The 18,749-nt window shown below is 53.4% G+C and overlaps 1 protein-coding gene across 2 annotated transcripts in view; it reads right to left on the reverse strand.

The window, feature by feature from the left end:
* Positions 1-2,085: 2,085 nt before the first annotated feature.
* PRDM15 (PR/SET domain 15) overlaps positions 2,086-18,749 on the reverse strand; it is a 63,938-nt gene continuing 47,274 nt past the window's right edge. For both annotated transcript variants that reach the window (XM_069581497.1, XM_069581506.1), the window contains exons 15-24: positions 18,034-18,168; positions 17,180-17,343; positions 16,278-16,357; positions 15,864-15,983; positions 14,182-14,313; positions 12,504-12,587; positions 11,995-12,170; positions 8,157-8,237; positions 6,271-6,480; positions 2,086-4,704 (exon numbers count right to left, since the gene is read on the reverse strand). In XM_069581497.1, coding sequence (XP_069437598.1) covers positions 4,228-4,704; positions 6,271-6,480; positions 8,157-8,237; positions 11,995-12,170; positions 12,504-12,587; positions 14,182-14,313; positions 15,864-15,983; positions 16,278-16,357; positions 17,180-17,343; positions 18,034-18,168 — 1,659 coding nt within the window. In that variant the 3' untranslated portion in view covers positions 2,086-4,227. The remainder of the gene's footprint in view (positions 4,705-6,270; positions 6,481-8,156; positions 8,238-11,994; positions 12,171-12,503; positions 12,588-14,181; positions 14,314-15,863; positions 15,984-16,277; positions 16,358-17,179; positions 17,344-18,033; positions 18,169-18,749) is intronic.

The raw sequence follows: 18,749 nt of genomic DNA on the forward strand, positions 1-18,749 counted from the left end.
GCTGAAGATGACTCTTGAGAGTCCCTTGAATGGCAAGGAGATAAAACCAGTCAATCCTAAAGGAAATCAACCCTGAATATTCACTGGAAGGACTGATGCTGAAACTCTAACACTTTGGCCACCTGATGTGAAGAGCCGACTCACTGGAATAGACCCTGATGCTGGGAAAGATTGAAGGCAGGAGGAGAAGGGGGTGACAGAGGATGAGATGGTTGGGTGGTATCACCAACTCAATGGATATGGGTTTGAGCAAGCTCTGGGAGTTGGTGATGGACAGGAAGCCTAGCATGCTACAGTCCATGGGGTCGCAGAGCCGGACACAACTGAGCAAATGAACTGGACTGATTCTCTCTGTTTAAGGGCTTATCCTGGTGGCTCAGACCGTAAAGAATCTGCCTGCAATGCAGGAGACCCAGCTTTGATCCCTGGGTGGGAAAATCCCCTGGAGAAGAGAATGGCAACCCACTCCAGTATTCATGCCTTGAGAACTCCATGGACAGAGGAGCCTGGCAGGCTACAGTCCATGGGGTCACAAAGAGTCGGTCATGACTTAGTAACTAACACACATCTCCACTTAAGCTTTATGAAAATTGCTACCACCTGCTTTTTCAAAAAATTGATGGCTGCACTGTGGGACATGCAGGATGTTAGTTCTCTGACCAGGGATTGGCTCTGTTCCTTAAAAGACAAAACCAAACCAAACCTGTGAAAGCTTCTAATATTTTAATATATTTTCAATGTTTGGGTCATTTAAAATAATCCAAACATTTCACAGGGTCTGAACCACACAGGAATTACAATCGTTCTCAAAATACACCAAATGTGTCCCCCACTCGGGATGAGTGATCTGAGCAGACCGTGAGCCATGGAAAAGCACAGCTCCTGGCAAATCTTGTCTTTGAACAAATTGATGGGATTTGAAGGACATGTGACTTCTCAGCCTTGACACCTTTCAAAACCCAATAGGAAAGTGACTCACACAACCCTGAGTTGGGAGCCATGAGTTCTGGGTGCCGTGGCAGTCAGGCCCACCCATCTGCCTCCAGAGCCTGGAATCCTCCAAGGCGGTCACCCTTGGTCACATGGTCACAGTGGAGCAGCACCCAGCATGGGAACACAGCCCCCTGCGGGCCCCCTCCCATCCTTGCCTCACAGTCCAGGTCAGGCAGTGTACCCTGGGGGCCAGCTCTGCGAGGCTCACAGCGTTGGGTGGCTCGGAACGACACAACTTCACAAGTTTACGGGCCTAGATCAAGCATCTTCTGTTTACTGATTTAGCGTAACTCAGAGGCATTCCAGAGAAGGCAATGGCATCCCACTCCAGTACTCTTGTCTGAAAAATCCCATGGACGGAGGAGCCTGGTAGGCTGCAGTCCATGGGGTCGCTAGGAGTCGGATACGACTGAGCGATTTCACTTTCACGCATTGGAGAAGGAAACGGTAACCCACTCGTGTTCTTGCCTGGAGAATCCCAGGGACGGCAGAGGCTGGTGGGCTGCCGTCTATGGGGTCACACAGAGTCGGACACGACTGAAGCGACTTAGCAGCAGCACCCCTGTTTCCTGGTAGAAAGGATTTAGTGTTTTAATAGATCCCAGGTGCACAACTGTAGGAGAAAATGGGATGAAATCACTGTGGCCCTCTGTGAACCCCTCTGCTGCTGCTAAGTCGCTTCAGTCGTGCCCGACTCTGTGCGACCCCATAGATGGCAGCCCACCAGCCTCCGCCGTCCCTGGGATTCTCCAGGCAAGAACACTGGAGTGGGTTGCCATTTCCTTCTCCAGTGCATGAAAGTGAAAAGTGAAAGTGAAGTTGCTCAGTCGTGTCCCACTCTTAGCCACCCCATGGACTGCAGCCTATCAGGCTCCTCCGTCCACGGGATTTTCCAGGCAAGAGTACTGGAGTGGGGTGCCATTGCCTTGTCCATTTGCGTACAATAGTCTAGAGCTGATGACTCTTTGGGCCGAGGAGGTTTTTTGCTCCCCAGTTTTTTATATAGAAACTCATAGTAACTATTTTACAATAGCACAAATCTATTTTGCTTCAGACAGTGATCCTATTAGAACAAATATTTCTACAGAAAACTCAGGAGTAAATCTGATTTTTATTTCGAGTTTTCACTTATCGTAACAAGAAGTATTATTACACATCTGTGTATTTAAATGAACAATGGTAAGTACACCGGGGCCACACAACCTAAATTAGGTTCTTTAAAAACATACGATGCATTCTTATCCTAGTCACAAAAACAACTTTTCTTAAAAAAATAAAATTGTGATTTAAAAGGCCTTTATTTCATAGGGAAGAGGAATAAAAGATAAATGATAGCGGGTGTTCAATCACATCTGGGTTTTTTTCCTTGGTCATTTGTCCTTTATCTTCTGCAAGTGCAAAAGGAAATGGTCAGTGATGTTTAAAAAAATAACTTAGGGACCTTGGCGTGCTTGATGACTCCACAGACACCTGGACCACTTACATTTGGAGACCAGAGAGAATGCTTAGAAAATATTATCACCCCTAGCCCAAGTTCATTTGATGAAACTATTACGTATAAAGCAGTTAATTATATACATAAATAACATAAAAATAATTATCATAAATTAAAAGTCAAATAATCGCCCACAACAAATTCAACGGAGAGGTGCAAGCTGGGAGTTAGGGACGAGCTGGGTGTGGAGGGTGAATTCTGCAGCCCCCTTTCACATGCTGCATGGGTGATGAGCTTAGTTCACGAAGGCCTGTATTGCACACATCAAAACCTAGCCCTCTCCTCAACATCCTGTGACTTAGAACTACGTGAAGTGCTGAGAACGCTGCCTTTGGCGTGACTGATCACCCGCAGCCTCACTGGCAGCCATCAGGTGAGCCTGTCTCATTTACTCCCTCTTTACTGAAGGTCTCCCAACTAACACAGGAGCACAAAGAGTGATCGAGACAAAGCAAAGCAACCGTTATCTTTTCTTTCTGGACAGGGCAAAGGCCTCACTCAAGCTTCTTCACCTGCCTCTTTGTCTCGCTGGCTGGGCAGCCAGAGGACTGGCTGCTGGCCACCACCTCGGTGGCCCTGAGCCTCACCCACCACCCCTGAAATGGGTGCACACGTGTGAGCTGTCACTCAGCAATTCATTCATTCATTCATTCATTCATTCGGGGCGCTGATGCTTCTACTGCTCAGCTAATGACCTTTTCTGCTTTCATACTACTTGGCAGGACAGCGCTACCTCTGTATTTCAGAAAAAACCTACCCCTTTTCCCCATAAGGAGCAAAGTTCATTCAACATTTTTATAGAAAACTGGTCTTGAAACACATCAACCTTTGGAATTAGAGTTTAAACAGAAAAAAGACATGAATTTCTTCCCTGTTCTCCAGTTCAGGGGACTCTAGCTGAGTCTCAGCCACAATAAATACATTTGGATGGCAGAGTCCTGAGACGGCTCCAGGGAGCCTCCAGAAGGGCCAGCAGGAGGCCCTCTTGATGCATGTTAACAGCAACTCCAGCGTTGGGGCAGCTATGTAAGCTGGACATAGGCCTACAGTGCAAATGATATCGCGCGTCAAAGGAAAACAGAGAAGAACGTGGTCTCTGCAGTTTTGAACACGCGAGATATGCTCTAGGTAAAGTTTAAAAAAAGAACCATACCGAAAATCCATTCAGGAACCCTATTACTAAGACACCTTGCTGAGCGACCTCATGTGACCGCTTGCCTGTGACCAATGGAAGGCAAGAGCAGGGGCGTCACCCCACAGGGCAGCTTCCCACGTGGTTTCAGCCAAGGACAACTCAACTGGAATTTCAAAGAAGGTAAATGTGACTTGAACTTCTATCTGTTCAAAGTCCCGGAGCCAGGAGAAAACTCTGTTCCTGCCCAGCACGTTGCTACATTTTAACACAGCAGCTGAGCCCTAAAGGGAACAAGCAAGCAAACAAACCACTTCCCTTTTCCAAACCTCCTCCAGCTCTGGGAGGGAGGCCTGGGGGCCCGCCTTATCTGGCAGAAGGCAGGGGGCTGCTCCCGCGGACAACTGGCCTGCCCAGGCTCACTTCTGAGTTCAGCTGCCATACTGCCATGGTTCTGGGGGCATTTGGAGAGAATTCTGCAAAAGCTAAGTCAACCTCACTTACACTGCAATAATGTGTTTGCTTTTCTGTTTGGTATCTAGCCAGCAAATCTCAAGTGAAAACAAACCCCCATCTGTGGCTCTCTCCCTGGTCTCTGCAAGCCGCCTCAGTAGCTGTACATCTGTGGCTGCTGCTCGGCCGGCACTGAGGGCTGGGCGGCCTGCGGGGCGGGGGCCGGTGGTGGTGGGGGCGGCCCGTCTGTCTGGGGCACCGCCCGCCATGTGAGCGGGTGCTGCTCGCCCAGCTGGCTCCCCAGGGGGGTGATGGAGTTGACCAGGGTGGTCAGGTTGATGAAGTGGGCCACAGATTGAGGGTTCGAGGCTTCCGGCTGCGGGTGGATCTGGAGGTCGTTCTGGCGGTTGTGCAGCATGGCGGAGCCGCTGACGGTGTCAAAGGTCACAGTCAGGATGGAGTTGTCCAGCTGGAGCTGGCGTTCCGGAGTGGTCAGGTGCCCGACGGCCACCGGCTGGAGGTTGGTAAACTGGGTCCCGGCCGTGGTGGTGATGGGGGTCACGGTGATGTTGGTCAGGCCGACGGAGCTGGACGGGGTGGTCACGTTGGGGTCGCCCAGAGTCACCACCACCTGGAAGAGTCACGCACGACATGCGTCCTTTAGTTTCTCAAGAACTGAGAACAAGAGCAGCTTCCTGTGCTGTGCTTTGCGGAGGATCCCCCGTGACACGGGGATCATCTCACGCTCGGCCCAAGGGAAGGAGGTGAAACGTGCTGGTGAAAGACTAAACCACGCTAGTGTTTCCTGGAAACAGAATTCCAGGGAAAAAGAGAAACGAGATACAGATGTGATCACTGAGACCATCAGTTGGAACTGAGCAATAAATGATTTCAGTGTCGAGAAAAAAAACAGAACAGTAATCACGAGAGAAGCTGAAGTGAAGAGGGACTCAAGAGCCTCTTGATGAGGGTGAAAGAGGAGAGTGAAAAAACTGGCTTAAAACTCAGCATTCAATACTAAGATCATGGCATCTGATCCCATCACTTCATGGCAAACAGATAGGGAAAAAGTAGAAGCGGTGACAGATTTTATTTTCTTGGGCTCCAAAATCACTGTGGATGGTGACTGCAGAAGGTGAAACTAAAAGATGCTTGCTCCTTGGAAGAAAAGCCGTGACAAATCTAGACAGTGTGTTAAAAAGCAGAGATGTTACTTTGCCAACAAAGGTCCATCTAGTCAAAGCTATGGTGTTTCCTGTAGTATGGATGTGAGAGTTGGATCATGAAGGCTGAGCGCTAAAGAATTGATGCTTTTGAATTGTGGTGTTGGATAAGACTCTTGAGAGTCCCTTGGACTGCAAGAGCAAACCAGTCAATCCTAAAGGAAATCAACCCTGACTAGTCACTGGAAGGACTGAGGCTAAAGCGGAAGCTTCAATATTTTGGCCGTCTGATGTGAAGAGCTGACTCATTGGAAAAGACCCTGATGCTGAGAAAGATTGAGGGCAGGAGGAGAACGGGACGACAATGAGAATGAGATAGTTGGATGGCATCACCGATTCAAGGAACATGAGTTTGAGCAAACTCTGAAGAACAGGGAAGTCATATCTGATTCACAATGAATCAGATATGACTCAGCAACTGACCAACAACGATCACGAGAACATTCTTCGTTGCCTCTTAACACACTGCAGAGCTCAGAAGGACAACAAACAGTGCCAAGAGCTAACAAACAAAACAGACAGCGGTGCTCTCCCCACAAAGAGGGACAAAAGACCAGAGAAACACAGGAACCCTTGCAACCAGGATGACCAGGGCCACTCAAGAGAGGTGCGGCGTCCAACACACGCAGACAGAGAGCTGGGGGCCTTGAAACCCAGGCAGGGAAGGGTCGGCAAAGGGGAAGTTCTGGCTAAAAGCAGCGGCTGGACACACCCCCTGCTCTGCAGGGTCGGGTCCCCCTGCCTGACCAGCACACTCAGGCCCCTGAGAACCTCCCAAACTGGTCCCAGCCAGTTCCCAACCGTGGGGGTTCAGCTGCTTTTCACCACGATGGCGGTGACCTCTGGGTCTGCACTGGGAAACGCTCACGGGGAAACAGGGCACAGGCTGACAGCGGTCAGGGTCCAAGTCCCCACGGGGGGAAGGGTAACAGGCCAGCCCCCCGCACCCGGGCCGGACTCCGCACAAGCGTCACCTGCTGGATGCTCTGCACGGCCGAGTCCGTCTCATCCCCAACAGCGCCCGAGAACGTGCCCTCCTTCTCTGAGAACTCGCTGAAGGCGGCGTCCTCAGGCCCCGTGGCCCCGGCCTCCTCCTCCGGCTTCTGCTTCCTCTTGGGAGCTCTTCTGGTGGCTTTCACGTGCTTCCCTTCGGCCAGCTCCTCCTGCTCCAGACTCAGCTCAGGCTGCAGGAGCGGAAGGTGAGACAATGGCAGGTCAGTGCGCCGTGCCCCCGAGGTGGCCTGGCACCATCTCCAGACACCAGGTTACCAGGCCCATATGCTATTGTGCACGTCTAGGGATGGGGACAAGTTCCTGCCGGTTTCCGCTGCTTTTCTTTAAAGTGAGGGAAGTTGGGTACAAATCATACTTTGTGCTGAAATAGAAATATATCTGAAAACAGAGATTTTGAGCCCCCGTTTCAGCCCTGTTGAGCTCTGCCTGAGGCTGCAAAGGCTTTCACATTGGGCTCTCTGCCCCAGGCTGACATAGGTTCACTGTGGACATAATCTTGGATCAAGGATGAGTCTGACTGCAAGAACCGTGTGGTTGTGGTTTTTAGGGACAGCAAATAAGGGCCCAGCGGTAACGGTGACTGCAGATGGGTGCCCAGCATACTTCTTTCCCTCCTGCTGACCCACAGCTGGCCCAGCCCAGGATCACAGAGGCCGCTGGGCAGTGGTGGCCCGAAGGGCTCTCTGCCCCGGTCACCCACCACCCGTCCTGTCCTCGGTGCCATCCCATGAGGTGTGGTCCCACCCAGTGGCAGACAGACCCCATGGCCACAAGGGACTGCCCATGTCAGGGGTGGATGTGGTCCTGGGCCTCGGGCCTGGCTGTTCAGCGCAACCCAGCCACTGAGCACTGCGCTCAAAGCTCTGCTGCAAAACAGAGATGGGAAAATGAGATTTTAAAGTAACTGAGCATGAAATGTTCCCTTCAAAATAAGAGAAAACCTTTATATAGAGGTACTGACTACAAATCCCTTTTGAAAGTTCACCTAATACGTTTAAGGTTATTTTGCTTATAACAGTCTAATCACACTAAGCTCTTCTGGGTGATACTTGTGATGATTAACTAAAGCATCATCTTTGCTAGGTTGGGACACCCAGTCATGTGGTCAAACACCAGTCCAGATGCTGTCCTGAAGGTGTTTTCCAGATATTATTAACACTGAAGCCAGTAGGTGGTGAATAAAACAGCACCTTCTGAAATGGGGATGGGCCTGGACCAGTCAGGTAAAGGCCTGGAGAGCCGACAAAGTTCCCAGAAGATGAGGGAATTTTGCCTCCAGCATCAGCTCCTCCTAGGCGTCCAGCCTCCAGCCCTCCCGGCAGACTCTGGACCTGCCAGACCCACAGCTGAGCGAGCCAACTCCTTAAATAAATCTCTCTCTGCACGTGCGTACACACACACACTTTACTGTTTTCTCTAGGGGAACTCAGTCTCAATAAACAATCTATTCTCTAAAAAGACACACATCTGTTTTCAGAAAACTTAAATTCTAGAAACGTTCACAGAAACTAGAAGGCTCCTGGAAAGTGAAGTCGCTCAGTCATGTCTGACTCTTAGTGACCCATGGACTGTAGCCTACCAGGCTTCTCAGTCCATGGGATTTTCCAGGCAAGAATACTGGAGTGGGGTGCCATCTCCTTCTCCAGGGGATCTTCCCGACCCAGGGATCGAACCCGGGTCTCCCGCACTGTAGGCAGACAGATGCTTTACTGTCTGAGCTACCTTGACGACCAATTAACAAAACAGAGGGAAATGAGTGTACACATGGGGGTTTCCCCAAAGGCCGCTCCTGACACCTGCTGGGCTCCTTAGGTGAGACGACCCGCCCCGTGTGCTCCGGGCTCACCTGGACGATGCCGATGGAGGAAGCGTCGATGGTGGTGGTCTCCGGGAGGTGGTCCAGGTCGTCAATCCTCACGGCCAGGACCTAGGAGGGGGCGCAGGGCCGTGAGCCCAGGACACGGTGCCTGAAGGCCAGCCCAGGGCGGGTGGGGCCAGACACACGGCTGCTGAGCCATCTCCTTCACAGGCCCCCGGGCGCCCACCGGCCCTGCTCGGCACTCAGAAGCCTGGGATCCAGAGTCCTGCCCGGCTCTCCTTCCCTCCTCCCAGGTCCCCTCTCAAGTGTCTGCTGCGTTTCCACACACGGGGGTGTCCCCTCGCCCGTCTGTGCATCATCGCACTGTCCACTGCCCCAGGTGGAGACTCTGCTTCCCTTCCTGTCCACGCTGTCCCCTCTCTCAGGAAGTGTGTCCTCACTCAATCTCAGTATCTCTCACTAAGAGCAGAGCAGAAGAGACACAGTATGGCAAACCCATCCCACAATGAGCTGCCGAGAGAGACGTGTACACGTAACACACCTTACTTTCCTACCTGCGCGCCCCCACGAGCCTCACCGGCCTGTCCTCAGCAGGAAGCAGACTCTCACACCGGGACACACACTCGAGGTTTACACGGCTCCTCCCTCACCCCGAACCTGGTCCACACCCCACTGACGCTGGCTATACAGGTGACTGTGGTCACCTATGTGAACAAGTCACAGGTGGTGCAGAGAGCACGAAGGACACCTGGGAGGGAGGCTGTGACGGGGAGCTGCTAAGGGACGGAGGCGGCTGGGGGAAAACTAAACACAACCAGGGAGAGCACGGCAGTCTGTCCAAATGGCTCTGCAGTCAAAAGCCTTTGCAAGCATCTTCCCTTTTTTGTTCCAAAATAAATTAAGAATAAAACTACAGGCTATATATTATGGGTGTGGCTTATTTAAGAAAGATGACCGACCACTGTATTTCTGGGCTTAGGATCCAAGACCATCCAGGACAGGGCACCCTCTGAGAGGGTGGCCAGCAAGGCGGTCCTCTGTGACGGGGTGGCAAGAACCCAAGCGTGACTGAGGCTGCAAAGCTGAGTCAGTGCAGCTGGAGGCCACTGACTGTTCTCTCCCACCACACCACCTCCAAGGCTGTCAGTCACCATCACCACCCCATCACTGCCACCACCATCTCCATCATCACCAACGGCATCATCAGTGTCCTCGTCACACCATCTGGAAGCCACAGAGAACAACCAGAGCAGCACTTACTGACTTTACTCTCGTTAGGAGATTAGACCACAGGTGAAAAACACTTTTTGTGTTTGCATTTTCCTCAATGTAACACTCATTCAAAGGGAAAGACTGTAAGTGGGAAATCACAAAACAGCATCAATTCTGAAAGATCCTGAATATGTGAAAGCAGTTTATGCTTAACACCCTAACACGCTGGCCAGCCTTCACCAGACCCCCACGCCCGAGTCTGCGCCCAGCACACCTGCACAGCCTGGCCGCGGGCGGTGCCCTCACCACAGCAGAGCCTCCCCTGCCTCACTCCTGCAGTCTGGGGACGTTTCCTCCGGTCCCTCTGCTCTCCTGTGTGTGACATGTCTGCATCCTTCCCCTCCTTCCATCTACCACCCTAGACCCTCAGGTCCAAGAGGACGGGGCGCCCCCGTTCCAGCTGGTCAACAGTGCTCATCCCCGCAGGCACTTTGTTTGAACACACAACAGAGAAACATCAAAGGATCCAAGGAAAGCAGCCCAGGGGAGAGAAGCTAAAGTGCCTGAGACAGAAGGGACTGAGAAGAGAGCCCCGGCAGAGGAGCCCGAGCCTGCTGGGGGCCCCTCCAGAGCACTCTGCAGCCCAGCGAGGTGGGCTTGAGAAGAAGAGGTGCCAAGAGGTGGCCGTGCAGATGGACACATGAGGCAAGTGATCGTTAACCAGAGGAAAACGTCTGCCGAGCCACTCCGTGTCCGCAAGGCCCCTGCACCCAGCAGCAGGCATCACACGTGCCATGGGCAAAAACCGCTGTGCACACCATTAGTGCACGGAGCTACAGACACCCACGTGCCAAGAAATCACTCACTCCCACCCACCATGAGCCCCCGGGGGAGCCTGCAGTGCCTGCCCTGGGCCCCAACACCTAAAGGGGGCCCCACTGACACTGGGCAGCCAGATAGATGCTGACACGTCAGGCTCCTGCTCCCAACTTTGTTTCTCTAGGTGGAGACGCCAGCAGGCCACTAGGTGGAAAGGCTGGAGTGAAGGGAGCAAAGCTGGTGGGATCCCAGTTCCTCGTGCTAATCGGAAAGAGCCGGGGGTCCGCGGGTCAGGGACCTGCACGGGCTGTGGAGGACATGGCGAGGTGATGGGAGAAAAAGACGAACTTATCACCCAAATGAAGCAGAAGGTGCTTTTGTAATTCCAAAAGTAACCCATGTTCATCAGAGGCAACTATTTAAAACAGAGAAAAACACACAGATAAGAAAGAACCAAAACTTCGGTGCCAGAAGACCACAGTGCAATGCTTTCTCCCTTTCCTGCTTCACCACCTTGTCTATGTTACACAGGTGAGCATCCTGTAGACACACAATGTGAATGACATGCTGACATGACATGCTGACAGGGTGCACCTGTAGTCTGTGCAAGGTGTATACTGCCTTCTTACAATGAGCACTCACAATCTTACTCAGAACTCTCTGCAACTACGTTACAGTCACGCACATCACTGAACTACCACTAACACAGTGGCGTTCCTCTTGCTGGACACCCAGCGGTCCAAAGAGTCATTTATTAAAACACTGGGAGATGGTCACACTACCCTCAGGAGGACATGCAATTGTGCACATCGTGGAAAAGTGAAAGTGAAGTCGCTCAGTCATGTCCGACTCTTTGCAACCCCATGGTCTGTAGCCTACCAGGCTCCTCCGTCTATAGGATTTTCCAGGCAAGAGTACTGGAGTGGGTTGCCATTTCCTTCTCCAGAGGATCTCCCCAACCCAGGGATCAAACCCTGGTCTCTTGCATTGCAGGCAGACGCTTTAACCTCAGCTTCCAGTCCTGGAACTGGGTGCAATTCCAGTCATTCTGAATCCCAGAACCTCCCCTAATTCAATGGAGGAAGGATGGCACCTTCTACTATTAAAGGGTTTCTCTCGTATCTCAACCACATGTACTTCCTTTTGTGAATCTCCTCTCCCCAGACACAGGGGGTTCTCCGTTATTCTTGTGGAAAGCGTGCTATCTTTACTATTAACAGCCAGTATCTGTTAACGATACTGATGCATTTTTCAATTTGCCCTTTGCATGTTCTCTTGACCCCCAGAAACTCTAAATGTTAGGTTGCTTACTGAGTCAAATCGTTTGTTCAAAATTTTCACTGCTTTTGCGCTTATAAAGCCTCTAGTTTCGTTTTCAGTTTACTGCTTTTTCAAACACAATGACTTACTCAATGCCCCTGGACCTGCCTTTAGCACCGGGGTGTCAGGGTCCACCTACCTTCCTGGATATACTTTCTCCGTCTCAGTCCTCAGGCCCACTTTCTAAGCAGCCCCCAACACCATGCGGAGCCCCTGGTTCTGCACGTTTTTTAGCTACTCTAAAGGGAGGAATGGGGGAGAGGAAGGGTAGCACCCCTGTCCTGCTGTAATTCCAGGGAGGGAGTAATCGATTACTTCAGCAAAAACCCATTTGGGGCTCTTCTATTCACGTATCCATTCAGTGACTCCTACCCGCAGGCAGAGGGGAGCCCAGGGGAATCCCAGGGGTGGTGACCCTGCGTGGTGGGGTCTCGGAGCGGGGGAAGACAGGGGACCGAGGACAGAGGAGCCGGGCCCGCCCGGGACACGGCAGCCCCGCCCGGTGCGTGCTCACCTCAGGGTGCTTGCGCCGCATGTGTCTGCTCATGGAGGCCCTGGTGGACACCTTGGTCCCACACAGCTGGCAGCTCTGCGCCTCCACCTTGTCGTGGGTGAGCTGCACGTGCTTCTGTAGCATGTACTCAGTGACGTACTTCTTGTCGCACACGGAGCACGTCCACTGCTTGCCCACTGCCCGCGCGCACGGGGAGAGACGAGCGCGGGTGGTGAGGGGGTCAGCCTCTAGGTTGAGGACTGAGTCACCCACCCCGAGGTCAGGCCTTGGAAAGACCCTCCTCCCACCCAGGAATGCTTCAATCACAGCCTGATAAGGCGAGCATGAATATTTGAAAGTTTTGTGGCTGAATTTTAGCGGGCAAGGGGCCAGCATTAAGGCACAATAGTGCCAGATATTCTGAAAAAGTCCACATAGAGCCTCATAGCCAAGCTCTTCACACCCTGCACACCCAGAAGGCCCCAGCAGAGACCACAGCAGCCAGCCGGTCCCCAGGCGCCCCCGCTTACCCGTGTGGATGAGCTTGTGCGTCTCCATTGTGTTTCTCTCACTGAATGTTTTTCCGCACAGTTCGCACATGAAATCTTTAATCCCTGCGGGAAAAGGCACGTTTAACTTCACGTTTCACGAGTGTTTTAACTGTATACAGCATCAGTCTTGTCCATGACACGTTTCTTTATTTGTAAAGACTGTGGGGGCTGTAAGTTACCCAGAGATGACAGACAGTAAGCCTTCATTCCCCCACTCAACAGGCAAACTGTGGCTTGAAAACCATCCTACTGCAGGTGTCTGAGTGTTCAGATCAGTAACTCGGTCTTGGGTGGTCACCCTGCCCGCCTGGAACCTGGTAATATGGAAGCATCGAGCCATCAAGACTGTTGCACTCCCCAAGCTGACAAAAAAGGTGGGCCCTCTGCCTCTTAAATAAACATTTGCCCTAAATGTAAAGCAAGGCAAGTGACTTTCAAGCCTGCTTATCTCGGTCCTGTATTTGCTGGGCCCCTGGTATTCGGGACCCCATGTTCACGTGGCTCCTGGAGGCAAGAGGGACAGAGGCCACTATACCCCAGTGGGTGGAGAGTTGTGAGACCCCCCAGGGAGGTGCAGGACCCAGTCCCAGGAGGCGAGTGCTTCCCAGAAAAGGAGAAGCAAGAAATGGATGGACTTTCCCAGGAAAAGGAGAGCGGCATGCTTTTGTGAAAGCCCAGCGCCCTGGGGGCTGGCATTCCAGGTGGACCCAAAGCAGACCTGTGTGGTGGCCTGGCCAGGCCTGGGGGCAGTGAGAGAGGTGGGCACACAGCTGGGCCAGGCAGTGGCAAGACTCAAGTCCATTTTAGAGAAGATATGAACCAACCAGATGCTCCTACTAGAAACTTCACACACAGCTCCACCACCCAGGGAGGACCGTCTCTCATTCTGCCGTCGATCTGATTCTGTCTTAAACACGTTTACCGATAGACAACTGTTTATAAGAAATGAGCTCATGAACACTGATGAAAGTTAACATGCACATCTCATCATTTGAAGGATGCACTGTCCTTTAAGGTGGACACACCACAATTCAGCCTCTGCCCTGCTGACAGACACTTAATGTGGTCCAGCTTCCTGTCCAGATGACATGACGATCATGCACACACACACATCAGGTCCTTGTCTGATGGTTTCTCCTAGCTGAGTGGGAGGAAGGGCGCCGAAGGCATTGAGGGCGGCAAGCAGGACGCAGGGGGCTTGTTGCTGGGATGGGGGAGCTTCTGGGAAATCGGCTACTTATCCAGCTTCCTAAAGCTTGACCAGCAGAGAAGGCAATGGCACCCCACTCCAATACTCTTGCCTGGAATATCCCATGGATGGAGCAGCCTGGTAGGCTGCAGTCCGTGGGGTCGCTAAGAGTTGGACAGGACTGAGCTACTTCAGTTTCACTTTCATGCATTGGAGAAGGAAATGGCAACCCACTCCAGTGTTCTTGCTTGGAGAATCCCAGGGATGGGGGAGCCTAGTGGGCTACAGTCTATGGGGTCCCACAGAGTCGGACACAACTGAAGTGACTTAGCAGCAGTAGCAGCAAAGCTCGACCAGAAAGCTGGGGGCCTGTTGGGAACTAAAGACCCTGTGAAGCAGTGGCGGCTCTGCTCGAGCTGTTTCTCACCAGCGGGCTGGTCTCTCTAAACGGGAGCACCACGGACTCACCGGTGTGCCTCTTGTAGTGCTTGAGCATGTTGACCTTCTGCGCGAACTTGCGGTGGCACTCCCTGCACTCGTACTCCTTGATGCCCTTGTGCAGCTTCATATGGTGGCGCAGCGCGTGCTTGGTCTTCATGCCTGCAGGACAGAGCCCCACCTCGGGAGCCGCCCATGCCCACACGCCACACCTCGCCCCCAGCACCCATGCCTGCCGACCCCCCACCCAGTGCCCATGCCCTGCCCCCCACATCCCGCTCACCCCCTGCCCTCAATGCCCATGTCCTGCCCCAAGGGTCCTTGTCCCCATCCCCATGTCCTTCCCTTCCCCCACGCCCCACCTCCAGTGCCCATGTCCCACCCCCACTCCACCCCGAGAGCCCATGCCCCACTCTGAGTGCCCATGCCCACCCACAAGCACCCATGCCCACCCCGAGGAAATGTATGCAGTATAAGATGGGAGAACAGACCATAGTACCTGCCCTGGGCACCCCTCCCCATCCGGCCAGGCCCACTGAGCAGCACTCAGGGTTCAGCTGTGTTTGTCCCTGGCCACCTAGGGGCAGGGCCCACCACACCTGTCCCCTCCAGGCCGGTGGGAATGGGGCTGGGGCTCCACCCACTACAGCCAGGGCTAAGACATGGGCAGAAACTTCTAGAAACGACTTTGTGCAACATTTACATGCTGCTCTGGAAGCACATAACTACGGTCTGAGGTGGGAAAAACTATTTTGCATAACCATTCCAGTTATTTAAAAATAAACTTTTTTTGGTTAGGTGCTTGTGTTACTTTTTCAGTAGAACAATCTACACTGCTGCACATGGTTACTCGAGAACAGACAAGAAACTCTCGCCTCTGGGGAGGGGGACTGGAGCTGCCTGGGGTGAGCAGCTTCTCACTTTCTGCTCTTCTCTGGTTAATCTTCTACATGTAATCTTATTTTACGAGGCTAATAGGGGTTGAGCCAGTGAGTAGAATTATGGGACATTTGTGTTTGCTTTATATTTTCCTGATTAATTTTAAAAATCAAGGAAAAATAAAAACTTCATGAAATATTAAATTTTTAAAAGATGCTAATGGCATCAAGACAAACTTTTAAATCAAGACAAACTTGATTTGTCCTGTATCTGAAGGAGGGTGGCCCTGCTGCTCTTCCACCATACACAGCACTGGCAGCCATTTGAAACCACCGAAGATCTACAGCTCCAAGCCTTCCTCAAGTTTTGGTTTCTTTTTAAACAGAAATGGGTTAAATTTTTACCATGGACTGGGATTCTCTCTTTCTGGTTATACTTAGCAATATGAGCTATTTTACTAACAGGTTCACTGAACTAATTTCACCCGATTAAAATAAAGGTCATCGTCATCACCGGCCACAGAAAGTCAGTCTTAATACACAGCTGGTCCTTGTAAGCAGCTGAGGGTTCTGCACCTCCACTGAGGCCACATGGTGATTCTGAGGGTATTCTATACATCACACAGTCACACTGCACCATCTCCCTACTCTTAAAACAGCTTACCTATGCCTTGGTTTTATCCCCCGCCTTTGACTGATTTTTCTTCTTGACCCGCAGTTAAATACTCCAGGTCTTATCTTTCTTGAGTAGATGACTCAGGTCTGGGCAACCCCCAACTCCCACTTGGCCTGCTGCCCCTTCTGGATGACGGCCAGGCCCGCACCTGCCCTCACCTTTCCCACACTCCGCACACAGATACTCCCGGATGTTGTCATGGACACGCATGTGCTCCTTCAGCATGTCCTTCCTGGCAAAGGACTTCCCACACTGCTCACAGGCGTGGCTTTTCACACCTACAAGCAAACACACGGCAGGCTGTCACCGCAGGGAATCCTGACCCAAGGTCACTGCATGAGGGCAGCATCGGGAAGAAGCACATCCCCTCCACCCACCCCTTGCAGCTGGAGCCCTCCCTCCTTGGCCTCTGCAAGGACCCAGAGGGGAACTGGGCAAGGAGGGGCTGAGCTGGGAGGAGCAGCAAGTATGGATGGAGAAGGACCAGCCTGGAGACGAGGATGACCCCCTGGGGCAGGAAGCACGCAGAGGGGCCTCGCCCTCCGGCACTGTGTCCTCTCAGGCCTGGCTACCTGTGTGGATCAGTTTGTGCCGCTCCAGGTTCCCGATGCTGTTGAAGATCCGCCCGCAGATCTCACAGGGGTGGATGTACCTGAAAAGAGACACAGGCTCAGGACGGCACACAGCCTCGGTGGACCGGCACTCAGAGTGCACTTGCATAAGCGCCTTTATCAGCAGGTGGGGTGAAAAGAAAAAAGGTGCTGTGGGGGTGACAACGGGCCCGAGACTTCAGCCTACATCTGGGCTGAGTTGTCCCCCTTGAAGTTCACACGCTGGCATCCTGACTCTGCACCTCAGAACATGGCTAAGCCTGGAGATGGGGGTCTCTGCAGAGGTCCTCAAATTAAAGATGAGGTCACTGGAAGGGCCCTAACCCAGTAACTGGTATCCTTTCAAGCAGGGACACAGAGACAAGCGAAGCAGGGACACAGAGACAAGCGTAGCAGGAAGGCCACGAAGACACACCCTGACGCCAAGGAGAGAGCTGGGGCTGACCCTCTCCCATGGCCACAGGGGGACCCAGAGCTCGGCCTCAGCATCGACACAACACGCCACTGTTGTTCAGGCCGCCGTGTCGCAGCCCCAGTGGAGGACTTGGCTCTAAACAAGGCTGTAGCCTGAGTCACCCAGACACGCAGTACTGATTACTGGCTGCAGCTAGATGGGGGAGCTGATGTTCACAAACCCCAATTACTCTGGGGAAAAGGGTCTCTGGTTTTATGTAGGCAGGTCTGCAATGCCGCCCACTGCTGTGGGTCCCAGAGACTGTGCGAGCTGATGACCAAGGAAGGAGCAAGGCCAGGGCATCCCCCAGGCCGGCCCAGGCCTCTCCGAGGAGAGAAGTTGCTCTGTGCTCATCACCCCTCTGCGGGAAGCCAGCCCTCCCTCCACCCTAGAGTCCCGGGATCCTCACTTCTGCACGTTGGGGTCGGGCAGGTTCTCGCGGTGGATGACCATGTGGGCGTGGTAGGTGGCCTTCAGGGCGAAACGCCGGTGGCAGATGCTGCAGCCGTAGCCCTTCTCCTTGTGCACCTCCATGATGTGCTTCAGGTACTCCTTCCCGCGGCCGAAGGTGAGCTGCGGATGCACACGCTGTTTACCTGCGCACGCAGCCCACCCCTCCCCGGCTAACGATGCGCCGCCTCCACGCAGGCGCCCCAGGCACAGGGGGAGAACCCGCCTCCACGCAGCAGAGCAGAATTCCAAGGGGCAGGGCCGGTGCCGGGCAAACCCGCGAAGCAGGGGGTGCTGTAAGAGGCGGACCTCAGGTCCTCCTGTAACTCTTACAGCAGGTCCTGTCCCCCACCCACCAAGGCAGCTTCCAGAAATCCTCTCCTCTACGTTCAACCGACTCCATCTCCCCCACGCCCAAAGGTCCTGACAAGTACAGGGCCAGGTGCGGGTGCCCCAGAGGAACAGGGACCTACTTCGTGAAACCGCAGGGTCTACCAATTGCTGGATATAGAAACCTCCCCCCGCACTCCCAGCTTCTAAGCAAGGCCCTCTGCTGTGTGCAAGGGCACAGCCAAGGAGAGAAGCCCCGGCGCACAGGCCCATGCTGGTCAGCCACACAGGCACCGCGTGGACCAGACTGGTTCCGACACGGTGGTCCCTGTGGTGGCGATAAGGCCCACAACCATCATCCTGGAGAAGCAACGAGCCCCGGGGCGCCCTCCAGGACGTCTGTGAGGGCCCCCACCCATGGCTGAGCCTCTGTGGGCCAGCAGCCCTGCTACCCCGAGCACTCGGCAGCCGTGGTCCGGTTACCTGACACCTTTTGCAGCTGTACTTGTGAGGCTCTGAGTCTGCACTCTCGTCTGAATGGTCATCGTTTTCTTCTGAGGAGATGCCAATCTTGCCAATAAACTCCTCTCTCTGGTGGTCATCCATCAGCGCGATGTCCTGCAAGACAATCACCGTGCCCTGCTCCTAATGTGCTTGGCAGAAGCTTTAACCGGTGGCCTGTACACTAGGTGCAGAAACTATCCTCGGGTCACCTGAAACACCCCACCATTAGGTCCTGCTTGCGTTCAGACGACTCTGCATGCCAGAGCTGGAGCTCCCAAGACCAGTGCCTGAGCCGGACGACGCCCGGAGGGCGTGTTCTCCATTCTCACTTGGGCCCCTACCACTCTTTCCTTTTTCCTGGATCGGCACTTCTCCCCCGAGAGCGACCCCTAATCCTCACTACCCTGCACACTGGGAAGATCTCATCTCACGTTCCTCAAAGGTAGGGAGGGAAGCAAAAGCCCCTGTCCTGATCCTTGGTCTTCTTCCAGGAGGAACCTAGCGTGGAAGGTTTTTAACGTGAGCCCTTTAGGTGGGCGTGAAAGGCAGCAAACACTCAAGAGAGCTCACCTGGAGAGCAGCAAAAAGATATCTCAAACCCCGAGGGCCGGCCCCGCCTCCCCGTGCGCCCCGCCTCCCCGTGCGCCCCGCCTCCCCGTGCGCCCCGCCTCCCCGTGCGCCCCGCCTCCCCGTGC

The sequence above is a fragment of the Ovis canadensis genome, chromosome 1, assembly GCF_042477335.2.
Source record: "Ovis canadensis isolate MfBH-ARS-UI-01 breed Bighorn chromosome 1, ARS-UI_OviCan_v2, whole genome shotgun sequence".
NCBI lineage: Eukaryota > Metazoa > Chordata > Mammalia > Artiodactyla > Bovidae > Ovis > Ovis canadensis.